General features: G+C 33.9%; 1 protein-coding gene and 1 long non-coding RNA gene across 3 annotated transcripts in view; one reads left to right on the top strand and one right to left on the bottom strand.

Annotated features, from left to right (window-relative positions):
* The window catches only part of LOC132696763 (uncharacterized), a 34,156-nt gene extending 25,802 nt beyond the window's left edge, over positions 1-8,354 (top strand). Inside the window, exons 4-7 of one of the 2 annotated variants that reach the window (XM_060661774.1) lie at positions 684-941; positions 994-1,156; positions 1,220-1,414; positions 8,173-8,354. In XM_060661774.1, coding sequence (XP_060517757.1) covers positions 684-941; positions 994-1,156; positions 1,220-1,414; positions 8,173-8,200 — 644 coding nt within the window. In that variant the 3' untranslated portion in view covers positions 8,201-8,354. Of the gene's footprint in view, positions 1-683; positions 942-993; positions 1,157-1,210; positions 1,415-8,172 lie in introns of both variants that reach the window. The other variant, XM_060661773.1, reaches the window with a different exon arrangement.
* Positions 8,355-12,959: 4,605 nt separating this feature from the next.
* On the bottom strand, positions 12,960-14,168 carry LOC132697320 (uncharacterized). Its single transcript, XR_009618138.1, has 3 exons — positions 13,999-14,168; positions 13,533-13,670; positions 12,960-13,476 (listed from the first exon to the last, which is right to left on the bottom strand). It is a non-coding gene; the product is annotated as an uncharacterized LOC132697320 (long non-coding RNA).
* Positions 14,169-14,507: the final 339 nt, after the last annotated feature.

The following is a 14,507-nucleotide window of genomic DNA, read 5'->3' as shown; positions in this document are numbered from 1 at the left end:
ATTGCTTTAGGGAGCTGAAACTTCTACAGCACTTTTATGCGATTTCGCGAAAGCCCTGGACTGTATGGACGATAACTTCTTAATTAATAAACAAGTGACAGTGATGGTGTTCTACAGGGTTCAGTTCTCGGGCCCCCGTTGTTCCTCATTTACATAAACGATCTTCCCGTTTCCTTGCCGCATAGGCAAGTTTCACTATTTGCGAATGACATTGTTCTCAGCTAAACATCCACAAATGCTACTGGATAAGATTGAAGTCACAACGAGTGCAATACTGAAATGGTTTTCTTCTGACAATCTGGTTTTAAACAATAGAAATAATCAAAAACTGACTCTAGCATGCAACAAGATATTAGATCAGCCCAGTACCATCCTCCTGTTGTTTGTTAAGCTTGACATGATGACAGTCTCTTAAACTTACATTTTCAAAACACTTTGTCAAAAATGCTGATCTGCATAACTGTAACACTAGACTGTCAAGGCTATCGTTATTCCTATTTCCATTATCACGTCATCTCAGATCATGTTAAAATTTTTAACGACCTACCAAAAAATATCCACATTTCAAATTTATAAGGATAATGAAGCAATTTTAGTTAGGTAATGTCATCTACTGACTTACCATTAGCTATTTTGTAAAACTTACATTAATAGTGAATAACCTTCTTTCTTTCATATTTCAGAAAGCAACTTAAATGAAAACGACAAATTAAAACATGGCAAGGAAGCGAATAACGTGTGCCGAATGGATCTCGTCGATTCAGCACTTCCGGCGCCGGACGGCAACCATCAACGCATTGATAATTGGCAAAAAAAGCTGAAAGCGGATTGCAAACCCGAGGAGCTGCAGAAAATCAAAACCAAGTGCGAAATCTTGGTACGCCATTGCATAGCCAATCTGTTGATTCATTTGTCCTTTAAAGACTTTCAAGAGGTCGAAGGTAAAATTCGCCAAATATTACTTACCTTATAAATATTGTCATTTCATTTTAGATGATTTCAACCGAGCCGTGTGTTGGTACTTGACTTGCGATCGTTACTGGGAAGATTCCCAGACAGACATCCGGAGCTTTCCCTGGGGACTGGTTTGCATGATCATTATGGTTTTATCTTTGGGAATTTGTTTGTGCTATTACATAGTATGGGTGTTGTTTGAGTAAGTGTTTTAGCGGAGAATAGTTTTTCTAACCAAAGCACTCAACAATTTTAGTATTTCTAGTACTGACGACATAAGCGTAACCAGTACCAGCCTTACAGACAGGTCAACTCCGTCACCGACGCACCTTCATGGGCAGAATTTGGGCGCTACAGATGGGCACCATATATTTACGGAAGATTTTATTACATCAGACAAAGATAACGAATATATTTATGTGACCTACCCGCCAGAATTAAAAAGAAGATTGTTAGAAAGGTGGGTGTTAAAATGAATTTACATTCATGTCCATGTAGCTTCAAGGACAAAATATAAAGCACAGACACAGTATAAAGTACACGTACAAGGTTTTCAAAACGTTTTACTTCTCAACAATCAAATCAAATTTTTCGGGGTTCTCCATACCTATCTCCTCTGTTTCTTACTCTTATTCTTTTTCTTATGCTTCTTATGACTAATTTCTTTCTATAAAAAATACTGTGATGCAAATTCCCTTGCAATAAACTTAATATAATATAAAATTATATAATCAATACTTTCGCAGTTATTGGAGGATGAATGACAAAAAGTTTTCAATAAAAAAAAGTCGTAATTGACCATTTCGTATGTCACATAACCTAACTAATTATTTGGGTGAGGTTTCATGTAATTCGAACCCGAAAAAAACTGAACATTTTTACCGCTTTTTTATTGCACTACAGGCCGCGTAATGCTTGCCTGCCGTCGGGCGCCAACTTGTAATGCAGATTTCCTTAAAACATAAGCAACTTTATATACATTTATTTTATACTGAAATAAACTAAAAAATAAAATAATTTATTTTACGGTGCAATCGTTCGCCTTGTAAATAATATTTTTGATATATCCCCATAAAAAACAGTAAGGATTTGTTACGTCCGGAGACCTGTCGGACCAGTTCTGTGACCTTTTTGTCCTACCCGTCTATTCGTATATTGTCGATCTAACCGGTTCTAACACTTCTTGCAAAGTGTGTAGGAGCACCATCTAGTTCCAACATTCGCTAACGTAACTACTTTAAACAATGATAATAAAAAGAAATAATAAATTACGTCTCATCTAGGACAAAGCCTACTATAATTGAAAAAATAGTAGGATACAGTGTTTCATTTTTTCATTTTTAAGATAAAGAGATAGGTTTTATAGGAAATCTAATTCTGGGTAAAAACCACTCTGTATACTTTTGAAGTAACACTTTTATTGGATAGTTAACTTTAATGTTTCAGCTAAGCGGTAAAGTTAATTTTGAGCAGCCCCTTATATGTTGTAGGGTGCAAACAAATTAAATTTGTGTTAAAAGGTGTATTTTGAATTCATTCATTTCCCTTTCCATTCAATAAAAGATATGCTTTTCTCAGAACCTGTAATAGTTATCAAGACATTTTAAATAAAAAAGTAATTTGCATTTAAGGAATTTTTAGATTATTTGGATTTTATAGGGTGCCTCAATTCTTCGGTATCCATATCAACTTTGGAATTTTTATTGGCCGTCTTATTTATTAGAATTATTTACTTATTTATTCCTTATTCTTAAATTTGTTGGGTTAAAAAAAATGAAAATCGGAACAGGAAAATTCTTAAAGCAGGAAACTCGAGACGCAAGGGGATATATGTTGTTTCGAATATGTACCGGGTGTCCATTTTTCGATGGGTATTGAGATTAATAGTAAAAATGGAGGGATGCGGTTTTTGCGACACTCCGCTACTTTTTCGAGAAACAAGTTTTCATAGCCCTCTTGATTTTTAAGATACCGGACCCCTCAAATCTCAAATATTCAAAAGCTTATTAGAAATGTATAACGTGGACTTGTTTTCCGTTTTTTACGCAGAATTCAGTGGCCGATTGTTTCTGTCCTTAATTATTTTCGAAAAATATACCAAACTTATTTTTTTTAAATGGGTTTGTCAAGAGTATATCAAAAATATATAAAACTCGATAGTAGTTTTTAATATTAAGCCTAATATTTAAATTTTGAAAAAAAAATATTCGTTTTTGTTAGTTAACCATGGCAGGTTTATTTTTAAAACAAAATATTCATATTCAGAAATTCTTAAGTTTCTGTTAGAATAGTACGGTTTGTGGTTTTTTGTAATTCTTTTACAAATTTTAATTAAAATGTCACAACCAGCCGTGGCAGTCATTATTTAAAAACTTTGAATAATACGAAATGCTAGTGTGTTATTTTTTTAAAGATTAAAACCAAATTTAATCCAACATTCAAAATATTCGCAACAAAGAAAACAAGCAGATTGCTAAAATTAATGTATTCGCTTCATCCTGAATAATTTGAAGTAGTTTTTGCAGGAAAGTAAAAGGTTCTGTCGGTATTTTTAAATTGCTTGGCGCATCGTAATAATTTATATTTGCAACAAGACGGAGCTCCCGCTCATAATGAGCGAATGTTAAGTACCTACCTTAACACTAATTTTCCTAGCCATTGGTTTGGAATAAATTGACCTATAAGATGGCCACCTAGGTCACCGCAGTTATCGATTTCGGATTTGTTTTTGTGGGGATAACTATAAAATCAAATATGTACGGTCATTTAATATTTTAATGCAATAACCTTGTTGGTATCCGGCTCGAAGTGATCCAAATTATGTTGTGATCTTGTCGCAATTTAATTTAATTTTGACCTACCTGGACTGTCCCCGATCTTATACACTAAACTCTCGGTGAAGAAAGGAAAATAGAGGGAGGGAAGAACCAAGGGAAAAGACTCACCGAAGTCTGTTTTTCCTCAAAACCCGATAACTTTGAACTCGCCCATACCGGACTTTAATTTCATGGGTTTGCCTATATCTCTAATGTTACTAATTACGCAAAGGTGTTACTGTAAAGTTATTGGTCTGGAAGAGGGCACAATTTTAAAACCGGACGCACAAAATTCCCTCTCCCAGTCTTCATAGTAACGTTTCTAACAACTCCGTTTTTTCCCGGATAGAGCTCAGGAACCACTGCCAACGGCCAATGAAGAAGCGGGGCGTTATCTATCTTAACAACCACCACTGTTCCCAGTTTAATATTTGGAACGTCTTTATTTGATTTTTCTCTGACTTGCAAACTTGTAAGATATTCCAATCCCCAAGATCTCCAGAAATCCTGCACCTTTCTATCTAACAATTAAAACCTATCCAATTTATATTTAATTCTACAACGTCATCGGCAAGTAACCAACATAAAGGTCTTGAGTTTAATAACGCCTCTATTTGCACTAAAAGAGTGTTAAGTTCCTCATATGTCAAATCGCCGAGTACCTTGTGCAAGTGAAACTATTTACATTCCTTTCCCAAATTCCTCCGTCACTTGGACTCTGGGGACTTATAAACCGCCATTTTACTTCGTTCAAATTTAGTTCTCCTAATATAGCTTTTGTATATTCTTCTGAATTAACAAACTAGTTTATATCCCTTAAAACAGTTTTTGCACAAACAAAAGAAGTCCACTGATCGGAGTACAGTATTTTGCAAGGACCGCTTCTTGCCTAGAGTATTTTAAAATCTTCCAAAAAATGATGACTACTTAAAGACGTTATTAGTTCTTAGCCTTGTTACTTAAATAAACGGCTAACAAACAATATCCCTTACCACTGTATTTCTTTTTTTAGCCAAGGTGTATTCATAGGTCCGAAATAATCAACGCCTATATGTAAGAATGGTTTGGTAGCAGTAACTCTAAGTTTCGGCAAAACCGCCATGAAGGGTGTCAAAGGTTTTGGTTTTGATCTAAAACAGCGGTTGCATTTGAAAATCCTCTTTGTTATTATATTCCTAACGCCGAGAATCCAATATTTTTGAGCAGCAAAGCTAATATAAATATAAAGCGTAAATATGAGCCTCTATGCAAATAAATAATATGATAACAATCAATTATTCTTTCAACTAATGGTTTCTTTCCAGGAAGAATCAAAGGGTGCCTTCCTAAAAAATTAAGGGACGAATTGTTTAGTCTACCTCCGACCATTAGCAATCCCTCTTGCAAAAATGTATGTAACCTTTTTAGATTAGTTTTACAAGGTTTACCTTGCTGGAGCCGTTCCATTTTCGATTCAAAATGCTTAATTTGAATTAGGCAGGCAACATAATTCTGCTCTTCTAAGGGCCAAAGCAGTAACCAATGTTTGTGTAGGATTTATTTTTATAAACATTAAGATTCGTACCGTAATATGTAATATTTTTTGCCAATTCGAAGTGGTTCCCACCTCCACCACCCTCACTCACTCTCAATTGAATCGCGAACAATAAAAATTCGTCTTTCCAAAGTATCTGCTTCTATTGTTGACATAGACGATTCCGATTCCGAAGATTTCAGCCAAATGGGACCCGAAAGCCAGAGATCGTGATTAATTAGTTGTGTAGGCGTTAAACTCCTTGACAACCAATCCGTAGGATTACTTTTTCCGTCGATATGTCGCCAAACCGTATTGAGAATGTACCTTAAACCATTTATCAGCAGAATTATCATTAAAGTTGTTTTAAGAACTCGATTCTTGAGAGCTGGAACTCTGAGTTTGATGAATCGTGGCTACTGGTTTTTACCACACTGTCCACATGGGCTCTTGGAACATTGACATACTCGTGAAACTGCACAAAAAACAAATTTTTGGTTTTGACCAGCTAGTACCGTTAATTGTAAATCATTGCTTTAAACTTTTCACATCTGCTCAAGAAACAACCTCCTATCTTACATAACACACAAAAGGGAGGTTTATTATCTTTATTATCGTTATTGCAGACAAAAAATGTTCGTAAATTTTTATTTTTACTGAACCCGCTAGTTCTAGCTCCCGTCGTTTTTTTAATTTTAGTTAACTCTTTAACAAATTGTATTAAATCCGATTTTCGAACGATTTAACCGTCTCCTCGTCTAGCTTTGACAGCGCGTGGTAAAGCAACATAAAGTCCAATAAATCCGGTATGTCGATTTTTTTTACTGCATTTTCCGAAGCATTAAAATTTTGCAAAAAATAGTTCAATTTTTTTCTGATTCCGTGTGTTATTGTTTAAAATTAACAATTTGGTGTAAGTAAGTGCTGGCGAATAACCTTTTGATGTGAATATTTATCTAAAAGAGACTTCCAAATTATATCGTAATTATCACCCGATACTGCAATATTCACAAAAAAGCCGATCCATTTAAATACAATAAAACATTTCTCAGTTTTTTGGCTTACCGTAAAGATCCGGAATTTCGAATTTTGGCAAAAGACTCGTCACATTACTCATTTAGTTTTATTTTGGTATATTCGTCAACACATTTCATTGGTAATAACTTTATACTCCGGTTTAAAATTTTCATTCATTTCAAAACCTACTTAGTTTATCTGATCTAAAATTTGTAAAATATCGGTCCGAGTTCAATCCATAGATTGGTACACTGATATACAATTTATTAATTTTATTTTACGTTCAAAGATCTTTTGATAAGTCATAAAAGTTTTGAATGATCGAATATATCGCCTTTTTTTGGATGGTTAACATTTTAAATTTTCTATCATTTGAGGTCATTTTTACCGAACCTATCCTTTAAGCACTGAAAATTTGGCAATATATATTTCCTTACTTGGTCCGAAGCAATCTTTTAACTTTCTGAAAAAAAAAACGCGTGCTGGGAAGGTTCAACAAAATACGAAAATCGTTGAACTTTAAATTCGTTCGCAAATCAAAATTTATCTTATTATGATTGCATTTACTAAAGGCATCCAATATTCAACCGTTTTATTATTTCGCCGCTGTAGATATGCCGGGATATATCTTTTTTGCAGATACATGTGCTGCTCCTAATTTAATAATTTTAATGAGTCGAAGATCACTGAAATGAAAGAAAACCCGTCAACACCGTAAGTCACAAAACCGCACAACCGAAAAAAACTGCACTGCAAAAATCAAAATATGTATTACGCTGGCTTATGTATGAACTGCTGGTATCCGGCTCGAAGAGATCAAAATTATGTTGTGACCCTTAGCCAACTTGTCGTTATTAAATTTAATTTTGACTTACCCGGACTGTCCGCGATTTGATACGCTAAACTCTCGGTGAAGAAAGTAAAATAGAGGGAGGCAAGAACCCTGGGGAAAAAACTCACCCAAGTTCGTATTCTCCAAAACCCGATAACTTTGAAGTCACATATACGGGACTTTAAATTCGTGAGTTTACCGACCGATGCTGATTTTCGACTGACTTAGATTGGTTTCAGAAAGATGCAAATAAAACAAATAAATTGAAACTGGCGCAAACAAACATAATGGAGATCAATTTGAGCAACACTTGTGATCTAGCAATAAATTTAAGATTTTTCTTTTGCATAGTTACAATGTTGTTTTTGTTTGAATTTTTTTAATCAATAATCACTAGTTTTATTATATTATATTTTATTATATTAGGGGTCTTTTAGGTGAAATAAAATTTACCAAAATTGTTCTGTTTTGAATAAAATAAGGTTTTTTATAACCTGTCATATCAAACTAACAAAAACGAATATCCACCATAGCATTATGCAAAAACTATATAGGGTGACTCAAAAATATTATGTTTGATTTATTCCTTGAAAAGAATTGAAAATATAAAATCCGAGTATACCGCTGAATTTTGCTAGAAAAAACGGCAAGAAACTCACTTTTGACTTTTCTAATAAGCTTTAGAATAACCGTCAGGTTTCCAAAATGCACGCCGTATCTCAAAAATCAAAAATTCTGTGCATCTTTGGTTTCTAGAAGAAGCACCGTATCCTGAAAACTACATCCCTGTATCAGTACTAATATGCGAGATACACTGTTTTGGATTTTTCACAAAGTTTGACGTGGCCTTCAAGTTAGATCGAGTGCTAATCTGAAGGGCACTTTATACAGAGTGCGCGTACAAAATATTTTCATTTATTATGACTAAGTTACATCATGGTCCGTAGTAACCACGATAGAAAAACAGAAATAGAATAGAATTTTAATACATTGTCGTTTTCTGCTATACAGGAAACTAATACTTATGCTTAAATTTGCAGTTGCTACAACAGAACTACCCGTTTGTAAACTCAGAAGCATATTTCAACGGTCTCGTCGAACGAAGTTTAACAGAACGGTAGAATCAATAATTAAATTCAATTTCAATTCAATTAAATTTATTTTTCGAATTATTTTTCAATTTGACTGTTTTTTGTTATAAAAATAAAACTTGTGCCATGAAGTGAATTTTATTGCCCGTTTTAGGTAGTTAGTAATTAGTAGAAATCCTATTTCGCTGGATCGATTTAAGCATCTTGCAAATCTCGACAAACTGGCCTTGTTGGCACAGCCAATAACGAACAAGTTCATAACTGTTTCCAAACTAGTGGTAAAGTTAGAAAAAAGATATTGTATTGGACTAAAATCCCTGCCATTAATTTATAGCCACCAGTGCACATATGGCAAAATAGGTACTTTATAGGAACAAAACATATCCACTGATTTTATTTCAGTACAAAATTAACCCGTAAATTTTTAGCATAGACCTCATTAGGCTTTTAATTTATGTACAAGGTGTAACAAATTAAAAATTTTCCGATGGCTTTATTTTTGCTCGCATGCTCGATAAATTAGGGAAAACAATTTAAAAAGGCCGGTTTAAAGGTAAAAGTATATTTAAAAATAAAATTTAGAGTTTCAGATTTTTTAAAAATATTTAACTTAGAAAGATTTTTGGTAGTTTTTAACAAAATAAGAAGCAAAACAATAAAACAAAAGTTTCTTTTAATTCATATTGACAGGGTGAAAGAATTTTTTATTTCCTATTTATAAGCATTACATGTTTTGGTTAGTAATTGGCAATTACCGAATCAGATTTAGAGGCAATTGATTTTTTCTGTTTTTGACGCTTTCTTTTGCCTCTTGGCTTCTTGCCTGTCATTCTTTGTTGTCCATTTTCCTAGAAATGTATGTGTTGTAACTCATGATATTTGGGGGTTGTAAATTGCTTTCATGTTCTCTTTTGTTTCTTTTTTTAATTTAAAATTTATAACACGGCAATATCTAGTTGAAGATGGACTTAGTTCTTCCAAAAAATTTGAAGGCAAAGTTTTGCTTGTAAAAGCTGTGACCACCGCTACCGTCAAGACCCCATTTATAAAAAAAAAACATTTATGTTTATGACTTCTGCAACATTCTGCAACAACACTTCAGAATTAATACGTGCTAGCCGACTTATAGTTAAATCCAACAGGTTTTGTAATGGGATCGTAGCCTCTGTCTTTATGGACAACATTTTTTTTTGCATTAGGAATAGTAGGGTATAAAGGATAGATTTTAGCTCCCCTTCTTTTTGCTTCTCTTGGAAGTGTTATATAGTCGTCTTTAGTTAAGTCCAAGGCCGTAAGCTTTTTGCGTGGTATAAACTTCCGTAGTGGGGGTTGAAGATGAAGCATGGGCCTGTTCCATTTTATTTAAGTCTTTTTGGTGTCGAGTACAGTGTATTGGTATAAAAAAGTTACCTCTACTTCCATCCAAAAATTATTACTTTTCAAAAATCTTTTTTCAATTTGATGGCTTTGTTTTCATTTTATTAAAATGTTGGACACACTTTTAGCCCCTTCTCTGATGATTGTTTATAAAAATTAACAGGCTTTAAGACTATAAACAGTTCTTTTCTGCTTACACTAACATTCCTCAAATTAGTCGGACACAGGTATGAGGTATGAGGCATTATCAGCTCTACGGAACATAGTTGTCGGTTCTTCAAATAGGTAACGTAGGCTTCTTTGCACAGGTATTCATTTCCTTGTAGTTCAATACATTTTTGATCCTTAAAGGCATATTTGTTATGACTCAGTATAAGGTGTGGTTTTAGGAATATATTGACATAAAATTGGGAATCTTTTCCGGTCGGGATTGGTAACGATAAGATTTGATAGTATTGATAGATTTCTGCTTCAATTAATGGTACTTCAAGGATAATCGTAACTACTGATTACGGAACAAAAATTAGTAAATTCTCGAGAAATATTTCAAGCGGTAATTGAGCCTGCAGATTTTTATTACAATTTTTAATTTCTTCAAAGGATTAATAATTGAGTTACGAATAGTATTCAATTTTTGAAAACTAATAGCGGCTTCAAGTATTTCATATATTAAATTGTACTTTACATTCAATTGGTTTATTATGACTATGTACTCATTTGAAAGTAGTCAAAATCGTTCATTTGTTGTAATGCAATTTTTTTAACTGTGTCTTCGATTTGCAGCATTGTCGATTTCAGGATAATTTTGGATTTTAGAATATTGGATATTATATTATGAAACGTGTTGATTGTCTCTTCTAATAATATTATTTTGTTAATTGAATTGGTTTTGAGTTTATTTTGGTTTTCTTGCAGTCATTTTGATCTAAATTACCAGTAATACGTGTTATACGGAGTACTTTAATCTGTTTGTTTACAATAATCTCAATGTTAGTAGTAGTAATGCTGACTAAGAAGCGCGTGATTCCTCAACGTTCTAGAACTCTTCGACGCCGACTGTTCAGCTACCGTATAAATACCTGGCATGCCACAGGAACAACGGAATTTGTTATATTTAGTAGAAATTTGTTTTTTAAAATCCAGTTGGTTATTATTCTGTAATTGTTCAGTTTAAAAAAAGTGCTGTTTTAAAATTGCGTTATGTTCTAAGAGAGTAGTTTTAGTACCAATTGGATTCAACAAGCCTCTTTTATTTCTTGATTCATTCATTCAAAGGCTTTATTTCATTAATTTGGGTATTATATTAGTAGTTATTAAGTACAACATAGGCTTCCCCCACTCCTCTCCCTTTTGTGGGCGTGTCCTCCTTCCCCACGACTCTTTAGCTCCTCCCCCTTTACCCATAATCCCTTGAAACTGGCCCCCATTGGATAAGCAAGCACCAATGGGGTTTAATCAATCTCCTCACCTCTAGTTTGCGATGGCGGCGAAGCCAATCAGAGCCCAAATATTTTCCCACCCCTAAGAAAAGCAATGGCGTCAATGAGACTTGATCATATTGTCCGCGTGACCATCTGCACCCTCTAGCGGTTCGAATGTAAACTAGTGTCCCCTCTTGGAATAAGATTTTCTTTAATAAGGTAACCCCACCTAGTGAATATTGACCAAAGCATTTATTTTAAAAACATATAGTTCTGCGAATGTGTACCCTCGCGGGTACAAACTGTACTTTTTTGCGCCCAAAGGACAGAGGAAATAAAGACGAAAAGTGTTGGATTTCTTTTTTCAGAACTGGAAGCTGTGTGGCACCACCATTAATATCTGCAAAACAAAAACCTGGTTAAAATTTTCATTAATAAAGTAGGATATTAGAAACCATATACCTTTTCAATTTACTAAGCCATCTACCGTGCTTTAACTTCATACATATTTCCGCATGCTTCTGTTTTAAGGTATCGTGAAATATTTGACTATTTATCTGGGAAAAATTCATATGTCGAAAATATTATGTGTATGTGGCCGTGGTAGGCTTTCTTTGCTATTATAATTTTATTTTTATTATTTAATATTTACAAAATTAATTTATCTATCTTATTGATGATTCTGATTTTCTTTGCTATTTTATTATTTGTTTTTATTATTTAATATTTTCAAAATTAATTTATCTATCTTATTGATGATTTTAAGATATCGCAGTCAACTTTACTATTTCATCAATTTCTTTTATTTATTGCTGATCTTTGAGGATAGTGTACATACTTTTTTTCGTAACTTATCTGTATCTACCCTTTAATTTCCTATCAAGCCATAAAACAAACTCGAAAGGCATCTTAACTAAAAAGTCATATACTTTAAAGCTGCTGCGACTACTACATGAAAGTGTGTTTCTATGCAATCTCAACAATAATGAAATCTGGACGCTTATATTAAATACTGTAATACTCTTCTCTGCTAACGCGCTAGGAGACGCTATTTGAACCCTGTTCAAAGAAAAACTTCTACAGCCCAAATAACCTCTCTGAACCACACTTAAGCGCATCACTCTTTCACTGTCTTGCAGCCTTCAGATTAATATTCCGCACTAACTACGTATGCCATACACGAAACGTTCTCTTTTCTAATTTTTTTCTATGCGCTACATTAACGAACAGGATCTGAACTTTTCTGTCTGTGTATTTTGTTAGCCACCTTAAAAAAAAATAAAAAAAGGTATGCGAACCTAGAGGATATTTTCCATATTTTTCACAAATGGTGACAACAATTAATGCAAGTATTATTTTTAATAATAATCCATCTTTCGCTATGACACGAAAACATCCATTTTTTAATTCTAACTTTTCTCATAGAGCTTCCCTTTAGTCTCTATCTGTTCTTTAACTAAATCCCCGCCTTTTTGAAAAACCAACCTCTAAAAATAGTTAATTTTCTCTAATATAAATTTGTACGTTTTCCGCAATATGTGTGAATATTTTTGCTAGAGCATTTAGTTACTTAGTACATGTCCTAATCAATATTTTAAAAATATAATTCTAATGATACGTGTTTACGATTTGAAGATAACGAAACATTCCCCAGTTTTATAAACGAGAGCTCACTGCCAAACTACCAAACATCACAGTACAAACTACCGTACTACGCCCCCCCCTTGGACAAAATCAGGTTAGTCAGCGTCATTAATTCTACCTGCGTTAACGAATAGCGAATTGTTAATTAAGGTTTAATACGCAGAAAATTTAAGTAACAAATAATTGCAATGAAACTCAATAACATCATAAATTATTCAAAAAAAAAAATAGAACAGTTGGAATTTACTGGAGTAACCAATTTGGCACTAAAAATGGAAATTTTCGATACTCTACTAGGTGCCTACAATAAATTTTACTATTATTTTTAATGCAGAGACACAACGATTTTCTAGTTCTGAATTTGATCAGGGGTATATGACCATAGTTTACGCCGACTCTAAAAGGCATGCAGTCTATTGTTTTTGAACGCCCCATTTTGTGTATTATGTTCAAAACAGAGACTCTCTGGGCTTACGACTACAGCTACCAGCTACTACTTTCAATAATATTAACACAAAAAAAAGTAGGTGGCATTTCTATAATACGTGCAAAGTTTATGTGAAACTGACTGGAAGACAGAGTAATGCACCAATATGTTACTAAACATATTTCCATAGAATTCCGTAAGAGCTTACCTCCAAGTTTTCTCATTTAGTCAGTCAAAGCATCAAATGGGAAATTCCAATCCAACATATGTAGTGGTGGAAATATATCAATCGCCTACGTTACCGATGGTACCCGACTGAAGCTTCTGCGTCTTCTTTACCCCACATGCCTACTTAAAAAGATACTGGTCTAAGTCTCAATATTCCTGTTAAAAAAAGAGAGGTTCTATATTGCCATAAATATGTGTTTTCAAAATTTTACCTGAATGGTTCGTGATTCCTTATATATGCAGTGTTGGCAGCAATGTGGCGACGACTACGCTGAAACTTTCCATATCTCGTGTCCCCATGACTGGTCTGTTTCATATATGAAAGCTCACCTCGCACGGGTTTGAACCTCCTTTAAAAAAAAAAGGCAAGACTTATACTTATCATATCAAAGTAATATGAGGAACTTATATTTTATGCCAAAACTTATTTCATCACCTCCAAAGGGGAGTAGGGGTTTCTAAAGTATGGTAGGTACATCTCTTTCATTTTTTAATTAAAAAAGTGACACAATTACGCGACGTAACTCGATCCGGATCGTTCACGCGTCTCAAGATGGGGGGTTTAGAGATGCTGAGGTCATTAAATTGATTCACTAATACCAGTACATACTGAAACCCCTTATTTCCAAAATAAAAAATTGTTAACTGTTAACACAAAAAAAAAACTTATTTTCTCACCAATTATATTTCTGGGGTCGTTTTCAGAATTTGTCCAACGTAGAATCCCAAGAGGATAGGGCCGCAATTTCGAAAAATGTTCATGTCTCCCCACTATGCATTTGTACACGAAGCAGGGCCGGATTAACAGCAATTATATTCTTGTCAGTCAACATACAGCCGCCGATTGAATTCTCGGATTCTGCTTTACTAGTTGCCATGGTCTGTCAAATATGTTACTTAAAAAATTGTATATTTTTTTACAAATACCTTTCCTAAAATAATTCTGCCTTTGTCAAGTTGGACAAGGGCACGTCTGTCCGTTTTGAAAAGCGCGGCGTATGTATCTTCCAAAATGATCCAAGCAGGCTCGGATTGCCAGCAAATACACAACTCGCCGATTCAATTCTGAGATGTTGCTTCACGAGTTACCATGATCTGTCAAATATTTTAATTAAAAAAAAAATCTAATATTTAGCAACAATATACCTTTTTAAAAATAATTTCGTCTTTTTCAAGTTCAACAGGAC

The sequence above is a fragment of the Cylas formicarius genome, unplaced genomic scaffold (assembly GCF_029955315.1).
Source record: "Cylas formicarius isolate icCylForm1 unplaced genomic scaffold, icCylForm1.1 PGA_scaffold_1__22_contigs__length_36826433, whole genome shotgun sequence".
NCBI lineage: Eukaryota > Metazoa > Arthropoda > Insecta > Coleoptera > Brentidae > Cylas > Cylas formicarius.
Note: the sequence above shows the minus strand (reverse complement) of the source record. Positions and strands in the feature narration are given on the sequence as shown.